At 39.7% G+C, this 13,130-nt stretch overlaps 1 protein-coding gene across 5 annotated transcripts in view; it reads right to left on the bottom strand.

Annotated features, from left to right (window-relative positions):
- The window catches only part of dync2h1 (dynein cytoplasmic 2 heavy chain 1), a 121,207-nt gene that overhangs the window by 82,805 nt on the left and 25,272 nt on the right, over positions 1–13,130 (bottom strand). For 4 of the 5 annotated variants that reach the window (XM_085429878.1, XM_085429877.1, XM_085429881.1 and 1 more), the window contains exons 37-52: positions 12,174–12,356; positions 11,776–11,958; positions 11,249–11,472; positions 10,862–10,977; positions 7,366–7,565; positions 7,123–7,254; positions 6,789–6,921; positions 6,321–6,528; positions 6,090–6,219; positions 5,553–5,708; positions 5,130–5,389; positions 3,957–4,203; positions 3,664–3,815; positions 3,369–3,513; positions 2,034–2,136; positions 106–270 (exon numbers count right to left, since the gene is read on the bottom strand). In XM_085429878.1, coding sequence (XP_085286004.1) covers positions 106–270; positions 2,034–2,136; positions 3,369–3,513; positions 3,664–3,815; positions 3,957–4,203; positions 5,130–5,389; positions 5,553–5,708; positions 6,090–6,219; positions 6,321–6,528; positions 6,789–6,921; positions 7,123–7,254; positions 7,366–7,565; positions 10,862–10,977; positions 11,249–11,472; positions 11,776–11,958; positions 12,174–12,356 — 2,737 coding nt within the window. The remainder of the gene's footprint in view (positions 1–105; positions 271–2,033; positions 2,137–3,368; positions 3,514–3,663; positions 3,816–3,956; positions 4,204–5,129; positions 5,390–5,552; positions 5,709–6,089; positions 6,220–6,320; positions 6,529–6,788; positions 6,922–7,122; positions 7,255–7,365; positions 7,566–10,861; positions 10,978–11,248; positions 11,473–11,775; positions 11,959–12,173; positions 12,357–13,130) is intronic. The other variant, XM_085429880.1, reaches the window with a different exon arrangement.

Here is a 13,130-nt window from a genome sequence, read left to right as displayed (position 1 = left end):
AATATTGACATTAACTGCTTAAAAGCCTCATTCAGTAATAGTCTTTCATGGTCAGACCTAATATTTGGCTTATGACTTAGAAGTAAGAGCACAGCCATCCCATACCAGTCATGTTATCTAGAGCATCAGAGCTCCAGTCCCCTCGTATGATGGAGGAGAGGATGTTATCAAAGGTGTGAAGGTCTTTGGAGGAAACTAGTCGGTCTCTGAAGAGCCTCCTGGCCTCGTATGCTACCACCTCCAACACGCTGTCTGTCACATTAGATTGAGCTAAAGGGAACAAGTGAGATACACACACACACACACACACACACACACACACACACATATATAAATTAAGACTTAACAGAATATAGTTAAAAAAAGACCTTTACACATTTACACAAAATTAAGATTTATTCATTTTGTTAGACCCCCCCCCCTTCCCCGATAATTTAAATATTTAGGTGATCTCATACCAGGTGTTAGCTAAATGTATACGTTAAATATACAATCCAAATTTTAGTCTGCCTAAACCTGGCATTTAGTTTCATAATAATCACACTATTACTCAGGATTTAATATGAGTCAAAGGGCTGTTTTTGACAATGCTCAGTATGACAAAATCACCTCCCTGGATCACACATATGTAATAAATTTCCCCACGAAACAGCAGAGTGCTACTTGCTGAAAACTGGAGGGACAAGCCAGATTTGTGATACTATGGAACACTGGTTTCAACGGTGCCTGAAAATACTGAAACATGACAAACACAGACACAGTTCTGTCTCTGGGGTTTTCCTAGCAATTTAAATTCTAAAAACCATTACAGGAAAAAAAAATAAATGTAAATTTTTCCTGCATTTTTTTTTATTCCCATGACTTTTGATTTCCAAAATCCACTTTATAATGATTCCGCCACCAGCAGTAAGGCAAATAAATCCTCGCTTATTTTGGAGTTTTAAGGCAAACACTGATATTGATATTTGTTAATATGAATAATTAACAATATTGGTTGTTTAATAAAAAAAGCAATGACCACAAAAACAAACAAAAAGCAATTCTAATTTATAATTTGTAAATTTCTGAGTATATACAGAATGGGCTCCACGAGCTGCATCCATCTAAAACTTGTCAGTGCTCTCTTGTGGATACTCTACATAACGGCAACAGATGTTCTTAAATGGCCTCAAAGATATGTTATTTTTTTGGCATTTTTACACTGATGTTTTAGTGAAATTGTAAAAGTGATATGTCAGCATCTGTGACAGTATCCAGTCTCAGTATCAACCCATCACCTCTAAAACACATCAAATAAAACTAGGAAGCACAGATAACACTGCCTAAAGGACTTTATTCAAGCTCAAATTCACCGCAGCCACAGAAGAAATATAAAGAATAAGGATTTTTTTTTTACATACCAAAAAGAAGGTAAGCAGCAAACCGGGCAGAGAATTCAGAAAGAAAAAAAGAAAGTAAAAACTGATGAGGACAGGAAAAGGGAAGTTTCTCTGCTGACGTGTTTAATTAAAATAAATGATTGGACTCACTATCACAGCAGGAACACATTGCAGAAGGAGAGAAAGAGTGACAGAAGGAGAGATGAAAGGACAGCAAAGGGAGAGGATGATGAAAGAGTGAGAGACAGACGAGTGGCAGAAAGGGACTGGGGAAAGAGAAGAGAGGAATCAGAGAGAGGCCGACAGAAAGAAGGAAAAAGGTGAGAGACAGAAACGGTGGCTCTGAGCTGAAAGAACACAGACGAGTAACTAACTCTGTGGGGCTGTATTTTTTTGTATTATTCTGGCATTAAAATGGAATTATTAATGTTACTCAGCAATATGAATAAACTAAGAAATTAGTAGTGGGTCATTAAATTCAACCTTCTGCTTTTGTATGTGTAGTGACTAGTGCCTCAAAATAGTCCCCTAAGTTTTTAACTTAGACAAGGCTGGGCCGTGTTATTTGAAAAATTTTAACCTCATAAATCTTACTCTGTTTTCTAAAACACATACATATTTATATCGATCTATTTTTGGTTTGATTTTAGTTACCTGCAGTGAGGTCATACCGCAGCAGGCTGAGAACCCATTCTGTGAGAATACAAGGTGTAAACACATAATGGCTGTGGTCATCCACTGTGAACTTGGCTTTTACCTAACAGGAAAGAAGAAAATACAGAAAGGGGTTATTATATTATATTATTATACACTCAGCAGACAGTTTATTAATCAACTTAATTAACTGATTGTTAACACAAAAAACCACATGGCAGCAAATTGATGCATTTAGGCATATACTGAACTTCAAACCGAGCATCAGAACAGGGAGAAAAATGACTTAATTGATTTTGAACATAGAACAGATCCATCGTTTTTTTCTATTAATGGTAGTGGTGTAACGATGTGGGGGATATTTTCTTTGTTGACCTTGTACACATGCTTTATTACCACAATGTATGTGTCTTCTGATGGCTGCTTCCAGCAGGATAAAGCACCATGCCACAAAGCTCAAATCATCTCAAACTGGTTTCTTGAACATCACAATCACTTGATAAAACTGTGTTCCTAATAAGGTTCTTTGTTCTGCCCGCATTGCCGTTTTATTGTGAAGCACTTTGATGTACACTAGTCTTTTAATTGTGCTATATAAACAAACTTTGACTTTGACTTAATAAAGTGGCTGTGAGTAAATATCTATAGATACAGATAAAACCTCTTTTCATTACACATTTCTATCTACCGCAAACTAGATATGCAAAAAGATGACACGATTAAAAATAAGCACCTGAATCTCCACATTTATCACTACGCTGCATTTATAATCCTAATAATCCAATGGCGTGAAGAGCAATATCAAAATAGCAACAGAACAAACATTCCCCCCTAAGTGCGTACACAAATGCATAATAACTTGAAAATGTCACAATTGCTGAGAATATCTGACATTTGTGGCTGCAATAAAACAGTAAGAAGCTACTGTGAAGGCGAATAACAACACAACAGATTTCTTTAACTGATACTTTCTAACATCATGAAAGCAAAATCTCAGCATTCATCTGGACACATTTCTGAGTGTCAAGTTATCTTATGCACAAGTCTCTACAATGTAATGCCTGTACCTGTAATAAAACCGGCACGAATTATGTGAAAACCTAATGTGCTTTTGAAAAGACTGGAGAGAACTTGGCTAATACCCATTAGTTAAAAATGGATATCTGTGAAAATACAAGGACTTGGACAGTGTGATTTTGCATCACATAGAGACTGTTTTAATCTGGAATTACTCAGATTTCTTTGTGCCTTTTTTATGCTCTTTGCATCTCAGGAAAACTGTGTTTTTACAAACCTGGTTATAAACTTGAATGAACACCCTGTGAAATGCAATACCTGTTCATAGAGCTGCACAAGAGACCCAGCCAGCTGGTGTGTTTTCCCTGTGCTGGCCCAGGCTGCCTGGCTGCCCAGGCTGTGCTGGAGAACTGGCTGCAGGTAAGCTGAGTAGATAGTCTGCAGCTGCTCCCTGTCTGGATAACTAAAGTCAGATAAAGTAAACAGTAGGATAACAAGAATGAATCACTGTCAAGTTTGAAGGAGCCCAAGCAGAGAAACGGAGAGAGATGGGAACAATGACAAAGTGCTGTTTTACTGGTATTTACTTATATGTTGCTTGTTTTGTACTTACTCTATTGTGCAGATGCGTACTATAGAAGAGAAGCGGGTTGTGAGTGAATGTGTCCCAACAGCACCTCCTGTGGACATGGAAGCCACCACTTGTATGTTCTCAAGACTGACCCACTCCAGATTTTCATCATAGAACCCCTTATAGGTCAACACCTGAAAGAAAGGTTAATATATATTGTGATGCTTGGTGGTGGACATGAAACAGTCTAAGTTTCTGAGAGTGGGCACTTGTATCAAAACTGTTTCCAACACATCCAGCCATTGACTGACTTTTTAATTTATCTGTCTTTTTACCTGCTGGAGGAAGGCAGTGAGGTTGCTGGTCCCCCACTTGTCCGGTTTGGGTAGGTTGATGTCTTTTAAATAAAGGACCAAGTTCTCGCAGTCCTTGGGTCTGAAAACTCGACCAGTGTTAGAGCTGAGCAACAGGCACGTCTGGCTCAGTTTCTGTAGGACGTGGCGTGATGATGTCTGGGCGCTGCAGTGAACCACAGCAACTTGGGTGGAACGCAGCCGAGAGAAGGCGTAGCGCAGGAGCATGCTGAACAGGACGAACAGAATAAGGTCAGGAAACACACAAGAACTCAAAGTACATGAGGTGAGACATGAGCGCAGAGGATGGCAACAGTTCATCCATATGCTTAAATGTTTTAAACAGTTCAGCTTCACCCATTTTTAAGCTGATCTAAGGACAGCAAGAAAGGATAAGAGGATGAAATCTGTGTTACTGCCACATTAATCAAAAAAATAAATTTTTGGGACGTCAAGAAAATTGTTTACCTTTGACTCAAAGGCAAATTAAAGAAAGTAAATATGACGTGTTCATGGGCATGCACAGTCATTATCAGAAAATCTGTACTTTTATCAGAAGACTAAGTTGACAAATCCCGTGCCTTACTGGCACCGTAACGTTTCAGACAAAGTGAGGCAGGGCATGAGGATGAGAAAAGAAAAGACTGAGAGATACAAAAGTGGAGTGTAAAAGGCAAACTGAGGGACCCTTGCTCTTTTATACCCAGGGGAGGGACACAATTACTTGTGGGGCAGTTCAGAACTTGATGTGTACACGTACACAATCCCAAGCACAAACAGCACGCACACACACACCCAAAGATTTGATCTTTATTCTGAGCTTTCAGTGCCTTTACAAGAAAGGTCAAGTCTTGAATAAAAGCAGCTTTGATTTCACTGTTGATTATGTGATTGTGTCATTCTGAGTATTCCTATTTGAGTGCCTCTGTCTCACAAACCACACTGCACACTCTGACCTCACCAGTGATTTTTGTACTAAAGGCTAACATGAGGATAGAATAAAAAAATACCCTTTGTGAATTGCTTCCGCAGAATGCCATTTGATCTTAAGTCAGGATAATGGAAGGTAATGTAACAGTTGTTCAGCAATCATGGCTTTGTGAAGGGCTAAATGGTTTTTAATGTGTTTTTGTATATGGATCCAGAAGTAATTACCCCTTTCCACAACCCTCTGGCCCTACGACCATGAAGGGCTGCCTGTGCTGTGTGGTGAGCCAAGGAGAGAAACCCTGCAGACCTCTCTGCATGCCTGGAGTCTCAATCACAGGTAGCATGTGTGTATGAGAGAACTGCTCCAGCGTGAGACCCTCAGGACGCTGGAACATGTAACTTGCTAGATGACCACTGTCAGTGTTATAGTAAGTATCCAATGGTTTTCTGGGGTCTGGTGGGCTTTCCCTGGCCCAGCTCAGCAACTACAGGAGTGAAAAGACATAAAGACAAACATTAGCAAGTTATCCATCCTTATAATTTTCAGCAGTTATAATTAAGACATGAATACAATTTAAATCCAAACATAAAACTGTTCTTGAATTCAACCTCTATTGATACCAAACGAGAACAAAATGAGGTCCTCACCTCTTTGGCAAACTCCTGTCGTGTTTTGAGGTTGAGGTTTCCTCCCATACCTCTCAGTAGACCAACGATGAACTGGCCCCTCTCCTTCACAGCATTGAGGTGAGACAGGCAATTGAACACTGTGCCCACTAAACTAGTTTCCACCACAAAGTCATTCTGATGAGGAGAGAGAAAGAACAGCATACAGATGTAAGGATCAAAGATCTTTTACGATTTTCAAATAAACCGGTTGAGCAAAAGAAAAATCCAGTCTGTAAGGATTATGTAAATTAGAAGGAAATAATAAATGGATCTGTTCATTGAGCTGAAAGGTCACAAGTCATTTCAGTTACTTGATTGCACTTTCATAATGTTATCAATTAAATATATCATAATAAATACTGGTAATTATAAATGAAGTTAACTGATCAAGGTTCTAAGTTGCTCAGTGCGTATGACACCACTGTGTCAGGTTCCAAACAAAAGATGTGTTTAATATTTAGAACAATGAAAAGATGTGACTGCTTTTTATGCACTGTGTAGCAGTGGGACGCTGACCTGCTTGAGGACCCAGTCCAGAGATCTTTGGAAGTAATCGCCCAGCCAGTTTTCAAGATTATTGTGACACTCTTCTGGCTGACCCTTTAACCACGACTTCACCAAGGCACCCACATCAATGTCCTCATCACTTTAGATATGAGGAAGTAAAATGCCAGTGAGACAAGTACTGAAAAGGTGGAATTTGGTAGAAATAAATGCTTAAAACTCTTTCTGCATAGGCTGACTGACCTGAGAAAGATCATGCCCATGCGGGATATGGTAGCTGGTGAGGCACAGCTGAGGTCATGAGTCTCAAACAGGAAGTTAACATTAGGTCCAAACTGGATGCGTTCGCCACTGGGCATGGTTAACAGTCGATTATCATCAAGGACAGAATTCAGACTCTCAATCCACTCAGGATCAATGTCGCCATCACATACGATCCAAGAGTTCACCTCTAGAAAACACAAATATACATGCATATGTTTACAACGCATGCATTCAGGATATTAATCACGATACGGGGTGTGTCTGAAAGAATCATCTGATTTCAAAAGTTTTACATACAAAACTTGTTCACAAGTGCTTAACATTGCAGAATTAAAGCACTTTGAAATTGGATGATTCTGGTGATGGCCAAACACTTTTCCAGTTTCAGTGGGCAATAATGTCAAATGTCTGGTTAATCACAAACCAGCAGTGTCCCTCTCTTATTACCCTGAGATTCTTTGACCACGTTCCTGGCACTGTGGGTGAGGACGCCATCAGACCACTCTCTGGTGTCCATGTCTATATGTCCCAACAACTGTTGTCTGGGCATGGCCTTAGGATTCATTGTGTACTGCTTCACCTACCAAACAAAAAAAGTGAATTGGCAAGAACTCAAGGCAGAATTTCTTTAATTTTGAAAATGTCGCTTTTTAGATTCTTTTATATGCTAAATAACACTGGAACTCAGACAGTGCATAATGTAATTTTAGAGGACTTGTATTACATCACTTTTTCCAGTTACAGCATTAAATTCAAGAGGGGAGGTTCTCCCTCTACTCACCACTTTTCCTGTCTTGCCGAGAGCCTCCCTGAGCATCCTCCACAGTGTGGACTTGCCTGCTCCGCTTGGCCCGACAACAACTACGCCCATACGTTGTCTTAGCTGTTCATTTAGCTCCAATGCCTTCTTTAGCTATAAATGACAACAATTACTCCATTTAACTATCTCTGATTTTCTTATACCATCTTTCTAACAAACAACGTCAGTTCACATAGTGTTTATTAGAATTCTTCATATACACACCTGGCTGGGTATAAGTTCAAGCTGTGCCTCCTTATAAACTTGTTCCAGTGCATGTGTTAGTATCTGGTCCTCCACGTCAGTGAAATCAACCCCAGAGAAGACATCTCTCACCAGAGCATCAAACCGAGAGCAATCGGCAAAGGTCAGCTTGGACATTGTGTTCAGTCTTAAGGCCTGCACTACCATACTACTCTCTTCAACTGCAAGTAGATGGACAGAGAGAGAAAATGAGTTAGAGAAAGAAAAGAAATTAATATAAATTTAATTTCAATCCAAAACAGGGATAAGCATAAAAAATACTTGAATAAGAGTATGGTTAACACTATAAAACAGCTATAAACTATGAAAAAGGCAATATGCTGAATGAAAAGAAAAAAAAATAGAAAATTATATAAAAACAAGGGGAGGAAAGTTTAGTATTGGTTTGCTCTTGCAAATGTCCCCAGTCAAAAATGTGCTAATTACCAAAACTTGTCACGATTTAAGACACTGTCAATACTTTTGATCTCTTGTCTTTCTGCAGAGAAGCGCACTTGGCCAGACTACATACAGAGACAAACACAAGGAAAAACCTCAGGGACTCATCGACAGACAAGAGGTTCACACAATGTGTCTGTGAATCTGTGTGTGTGTGTTTGTGTGTTGGACAGATAAAAGGTGGGTGCTGGAGGAAGAGAAAGATTTAAAGGAAAGAATGATAGAATCTGGGAAAGGGTGAGTAAAACCAAGGTAGAAGTGTGGGAGGTTATTGAAAACAAGAGGCATGAAGGGGACCTTTGGGGTGAGAAAAAGAGGGCACCGATTGCGAACGAGCGGGACGAGAGCAACATCGACAGCCAGGTATCAGAGAAAGAGAGCGCTAACAAGAGGTTAGAGGAGGGAGCAGGAACTGAGGAAGAAATGCTGAAGAGGTAAACAACAACGCTCTGGCAAAGTGTTTTGAGGACGAGAGAATGCAGAAGGACAAAAGTACAGACAAGTGAAAAACCCGAGGGAAGAAAAGTTTTTAGGGAAAGTGCTTGAGCTAAATGTCAATTCATGGCATGTCTGTACTAGAATATTTAGAGGGCAAGCGCAGCATGTGCACAGAAAAAGAGCTGGACACTAAAGCTTTCTGTTTAAGTATACTCGTGGTGTTTATCCGGCTGCATTCAATAGATATCCACACAAAGAGGCACAGATAAGCCAAGCACTTTTATTGTATCTCTGTTGAGCAAAGGATAAGCATCTCCAGACCAGTCAAATTTTTAACTGTAACCTTATCTTCCGATGCTTTACGTCAACTCGAAAACTTTCTATCCCTCAGGTCCAAAGGTTGCTATCAGTATAGCAGTTTCAGCACTTCCAAAAAGTAGATTTTCAACCAGACTTAGAAAAGTTGCTACTTTTTTTTTATTATTATCAGAGACTGCGTCGAGATTTCTGTTACAGGTTCATCTACTTCTGTGGTGGATGAAGAAGTTAAGAAGTCTAAAGAGGCTAAAACTTTGACAAGTTTACTTGTGGATTCTTTTTCAATAACCCCAATGAGCCAAATATGTCAGTCTGACAAAGGGTGTTATTATTATTAAAAGTGTCAATAGTCTTTTGGGCTCCTTTAACTTTAGTCGATTAAAACAATCAGATGATATTAAAAGCGTGGTTTGGATGTTACATGACAGCACAGTTACGCTTACTTTGCCTTTGAGATATATTTATTTATGATGTGTTGAATGATCCTTCACCAGGACAAGAGTCCGGTCTCCAATAAACACAATGGATTGAACTATATATTTTTTAACATCTATCCATCCTCTTTTGCTTATATGAAGTCATGTTACAGTGGCAGCAGGCTAACCAGACATCCTCTCACTCAGTGAGACTCGACACTTTGAGATCCCTCAGTTACTCCTGAGGGATCTTGTACCCCAAAGTATTCCCATACGGAAAATATAATTTCTCCTATAGGTTCTGGGTGTACCCCAGAGTTAGGGTGAACAACTGATATTAAAAAATAATAATAATAATAATAATAATAATCTGAGGACCTGCACTCTGTTCTTGACATATACCATGAGGGGATATGATGGCCTGGCCTGGTAAATGGCCTGTATTTATATAGTGCTTTACTAGTCCCTAAGGACCCCAAAGCGCTTTACATATCCAGTCATCCACCCATTCACACACACATTCACACACTGGTGATATGCAAGCTACATTGTAGCCACAGCCACCCTGGGGCGCACTGACAGAGGCGATGATATCCCATACTATATGTGTTCACCATCAAGGAGCAGAAGTTTTACACATAGCTGCTTTTTATGTTAATTAAATGGCCCAACTTTACCCAATCACAATTACCCCCAAGTCACTGCTAATCCCTTGGATCCAGCTGAGTGACACACCAGAGGATGAAATGTTGACTTTAATTTCTCATTGGAAATCTTGTCAGGAGTGTGAAAACCACACATCATAATGTTTCCCTCTGCCAACAACAGACCAGTGGTCCCAGTATGAGGCATCAAGGTAACTTAAGGCCTTTTGTTTAGCTCTCAAGGTCATCATTAGCCAGGGCAGCTTTGAAGCATCTGTGCAGCAGCTGCCCACAGGGGAAGTGAGAGGAGCCCATAGCAAAAAGTCCGTTAGCTGGAGAAACAGCAACAGCCAAGAACACCTAAAAAAGTGTGTCTGTTTGTTTAAATTCAGCCTCCAGATGAGAAATGTCTTGAATACAACAGTAGACTTTCAAAACTCTACCCAGAGGGATGTTCTTTCTAATTATGCCTATTTTTGTTAAGTACAATACATCACTGTAACTCCTCTGTAGGACTAGAATAAAGAATGTGTAAATTGGCTAAACAAATATGCAGCCCATAACTTTCAGACTTGTAGTCTCAATCAGTGTTGACTAAAGTGGCTTAAGACAATTTATCAGATTATGTGCAGCTCCCTCTTAAGTATAGATTTCATTCTCACCCCACCAAATGATTTCACAAATTAGCACAACCTCTGCTTCAGACAGAAATAAATCATTAATCAAGTCATCAGGTGCTGCTTGAATATAATGAAAGTCTGCCATTAATGTTGTGTAATTATAAACCCGAATAAAACACAGTGTATTTTATAAAAATCCTAGTACTTTGCATTGTTAAAGTTTTGACCCTTTGTACTTGGCAAAGAGTTTGATTTTGAGTCAAAAATGAACCCATTTCCTCCTAACTTTCTTTTAAAATACATTTTTGGCCTTTTTAGCCATTGTAATGATGTGACAGGCTGAAGGTGGACAAGAAAGGTTGGGGAGAGCAGGGGGAAGGGATGTAGCAATTGGCCCGGTACAAAATCAAACCGTGGTCTCTGGAATAACCTTGTGGCATATGAGTTGCCTGCTCAACCCAGTGAGCTATACTGGCACCCCCTCAAAACTTTCTTGACACAATATTGGAGAAGAAAAAATAAAAATGCCTCACAGAAATAATCTATATTAAAAAAAAGGAAAAACACCCAGAGGGGGTCTTACTCTTTTCTTTGTTGCGATTCCTTCTGTGTTGCTGCAGGAGACCGCCGCAGGCCTTCAGCACTGTCTTTAGAGCTCGCAAACCCCAGTCATAGTGTTGCTGAGGAGTCAACAACTCTCTGGAGAAAGAAATAAAGGCACATTTTTACACATCACACACTCGCAGTTGGCGGTAGCATTGTCTGTAACAGTCAGTGGTGGGAAGCAGAAAGGGTAATTTATCCACAAAAATCAAGCAACTGCATACTATTAATGCTAAAACGGAAAGTCCGTCTAATAATAACACGTGAAACACAAAAATCACACACAACACAGACATCAAACTACACAGGTGAAGCACATTGCATGTCAATTTGACCCTAATCCAAACCAAAAATGACTTAATTCTACCTTGCCAGGTTGAAGATTGCTACCAGTTTGCATCCCAGTATTTCTCCATTTTTGAAGCCCTCGGAGTAGAGGATGACTTCAGCAATGAGCTCATTGTCTGGCCTGCTCATGGCCACAGGCCTGAACAGTTGCTTTAGGTTGTCTGGAAGTTTCTGTCTGCCTCCATAGCCTTTTCCTGCCGGATTTAATGTGATAAAGACTCCAGAATTAGGGTCCAATTCCACCTAGAGGATGAAGAAAGGAAGAACATGTTCTTCTCAATATTACCGGTATGATTTTTTAAAACTGGCATTAGTAAAGTTTAAGCAGTTCCTTCTTGAATTATGACAAATCCAGTTTTTACGCCATATATGAAAACATAAATAATTTACTGTGGGACTGATTTGACTGAAAGACAGTTAAAAAAAATAGAAAAAATAATTGTATATCATTTGAAAGTGTCATAAATTACTGAGGTGGGCTTGAGAAATCAGAATGACCTGGTGTTCAGCATTATTGTTTTTGTCTGCATTTGTTTATTTTCTGACCTCCTTCCCTAGCAGATCGGATGTGTTCTTATGGTGTTTGAGAGAGTCTTGAATGGCCTGAATCTGCATGGAAACTGCAGACAGTACTGCTTCCTCTAAACGGTTAAACTCGTCAAAGCAGCCCCATGCTCCACACTTCACCAACCCCACAAAGATCCGTCCCATTGACTTCACATCGATACCCTGGAAAACAGACCAAAAAAAAAGCAGTCGTTGTCATTTGTACTCAATTTGCAATCCTACTTTGTTTGTGCATGTGTGTGGACTAATCAAAAGGTTAGTGTATGTGTGTGTCTACTACTGCACATATGTGATTCATGGATATATTGTATCCACGTCTTTAGTTGTAGCTTTCGCTTTGTATATATTTTTTGCTTTTCACAGAAGCATCTATACACCTCGTCACAGTTGAACACCAGCACTTGACGTCCAAACAGCCCTCCTAAGGCTTTGACGGACTCAGTCTTGCCTGTGCCGGCTGGCCCATAAGGATTCCCCCCGAGCCCCATCTTCATTGCCTGGGTCAGAGTCAGGTAGCATTTATCAGTCAGTGGAGTGTGCACCAGCTTAGCCACATTCCCCTGGGAGGCAGTAAGAGATAAGATTAAAGATTAAAATTAGGAATAAAGACAGCAAAGGAAAGTGATGGTGGCCAGACAGCATCAGAGATATGGGTGAAGGGACACGATGGAGACTGAAACAAACTTGTCAAAAAAATAAAGGAAATGAATGGAAAAGGATAGACGTGACAAATGAATGATGGACGGGCAAAGAAAAGAAAAGTAAACGGGAGTCTGGATGTGGTTGTAAAAAACTGTAGAGTGGAAATGCAAGAAGGCACTGTATTACACGTGCTCCTTATCCCTGCATAAACAGTGCCCCCCAAAGGTAAAAAAAAATAGGTTCAAATACATTGATTAACACCTACACAACAGCTCCCATAAGCGGGATACTGCAGCCTGCCACACTGCAAAAACTGTTTAACAATAGCTTGTGATAAAGCTGATCCAGCCCCCAAACTCCTGCCTATAGTGTAATTATTACTGATATAAACTGGGATTAAGAAAATGCATGTTCTCCTAATACTACCTTACCTGGGTCATACTGAAAGTAGCTACAGAATGAACAAAATGTTATAGGGCTTCACCTGAATATTAAACCCTCGGCTAGATTTAGATATTTGGTTTCCTTTTTTTGGTTGTTACACATGAATATAATAATTTTTGTTATGGTTATAAAATTAGACATGATGTCAGTCATTTATCATCTGTAAAAATAGACTAATACAGATGGCACAACTTGCTGTTGAAAATGTCTGCTGCTTTCCTCCCTTGCAAGTCAATGTGCTGTAAAAT

This window comes from Copadichromis virginalis, linkage group LG14, assembly GCF_057382275.1.
Source record: "Copadichromis virginalis isolate Kocher_CV1m ecotype Utaka linkage group LG14, C_Virginalis_male_GT1.1, whole genome shotgun sequence".
NCBI classification, from domain to species: Eukaryota; Metazoa; Chordata; class Actinopteri; order Cichliformes; family Cichlidae; genus Copadichromis; species Copadichromis virginalis.
This window is presented reverse-complemented; position numbering and strand designations above follow the sequence as displayed.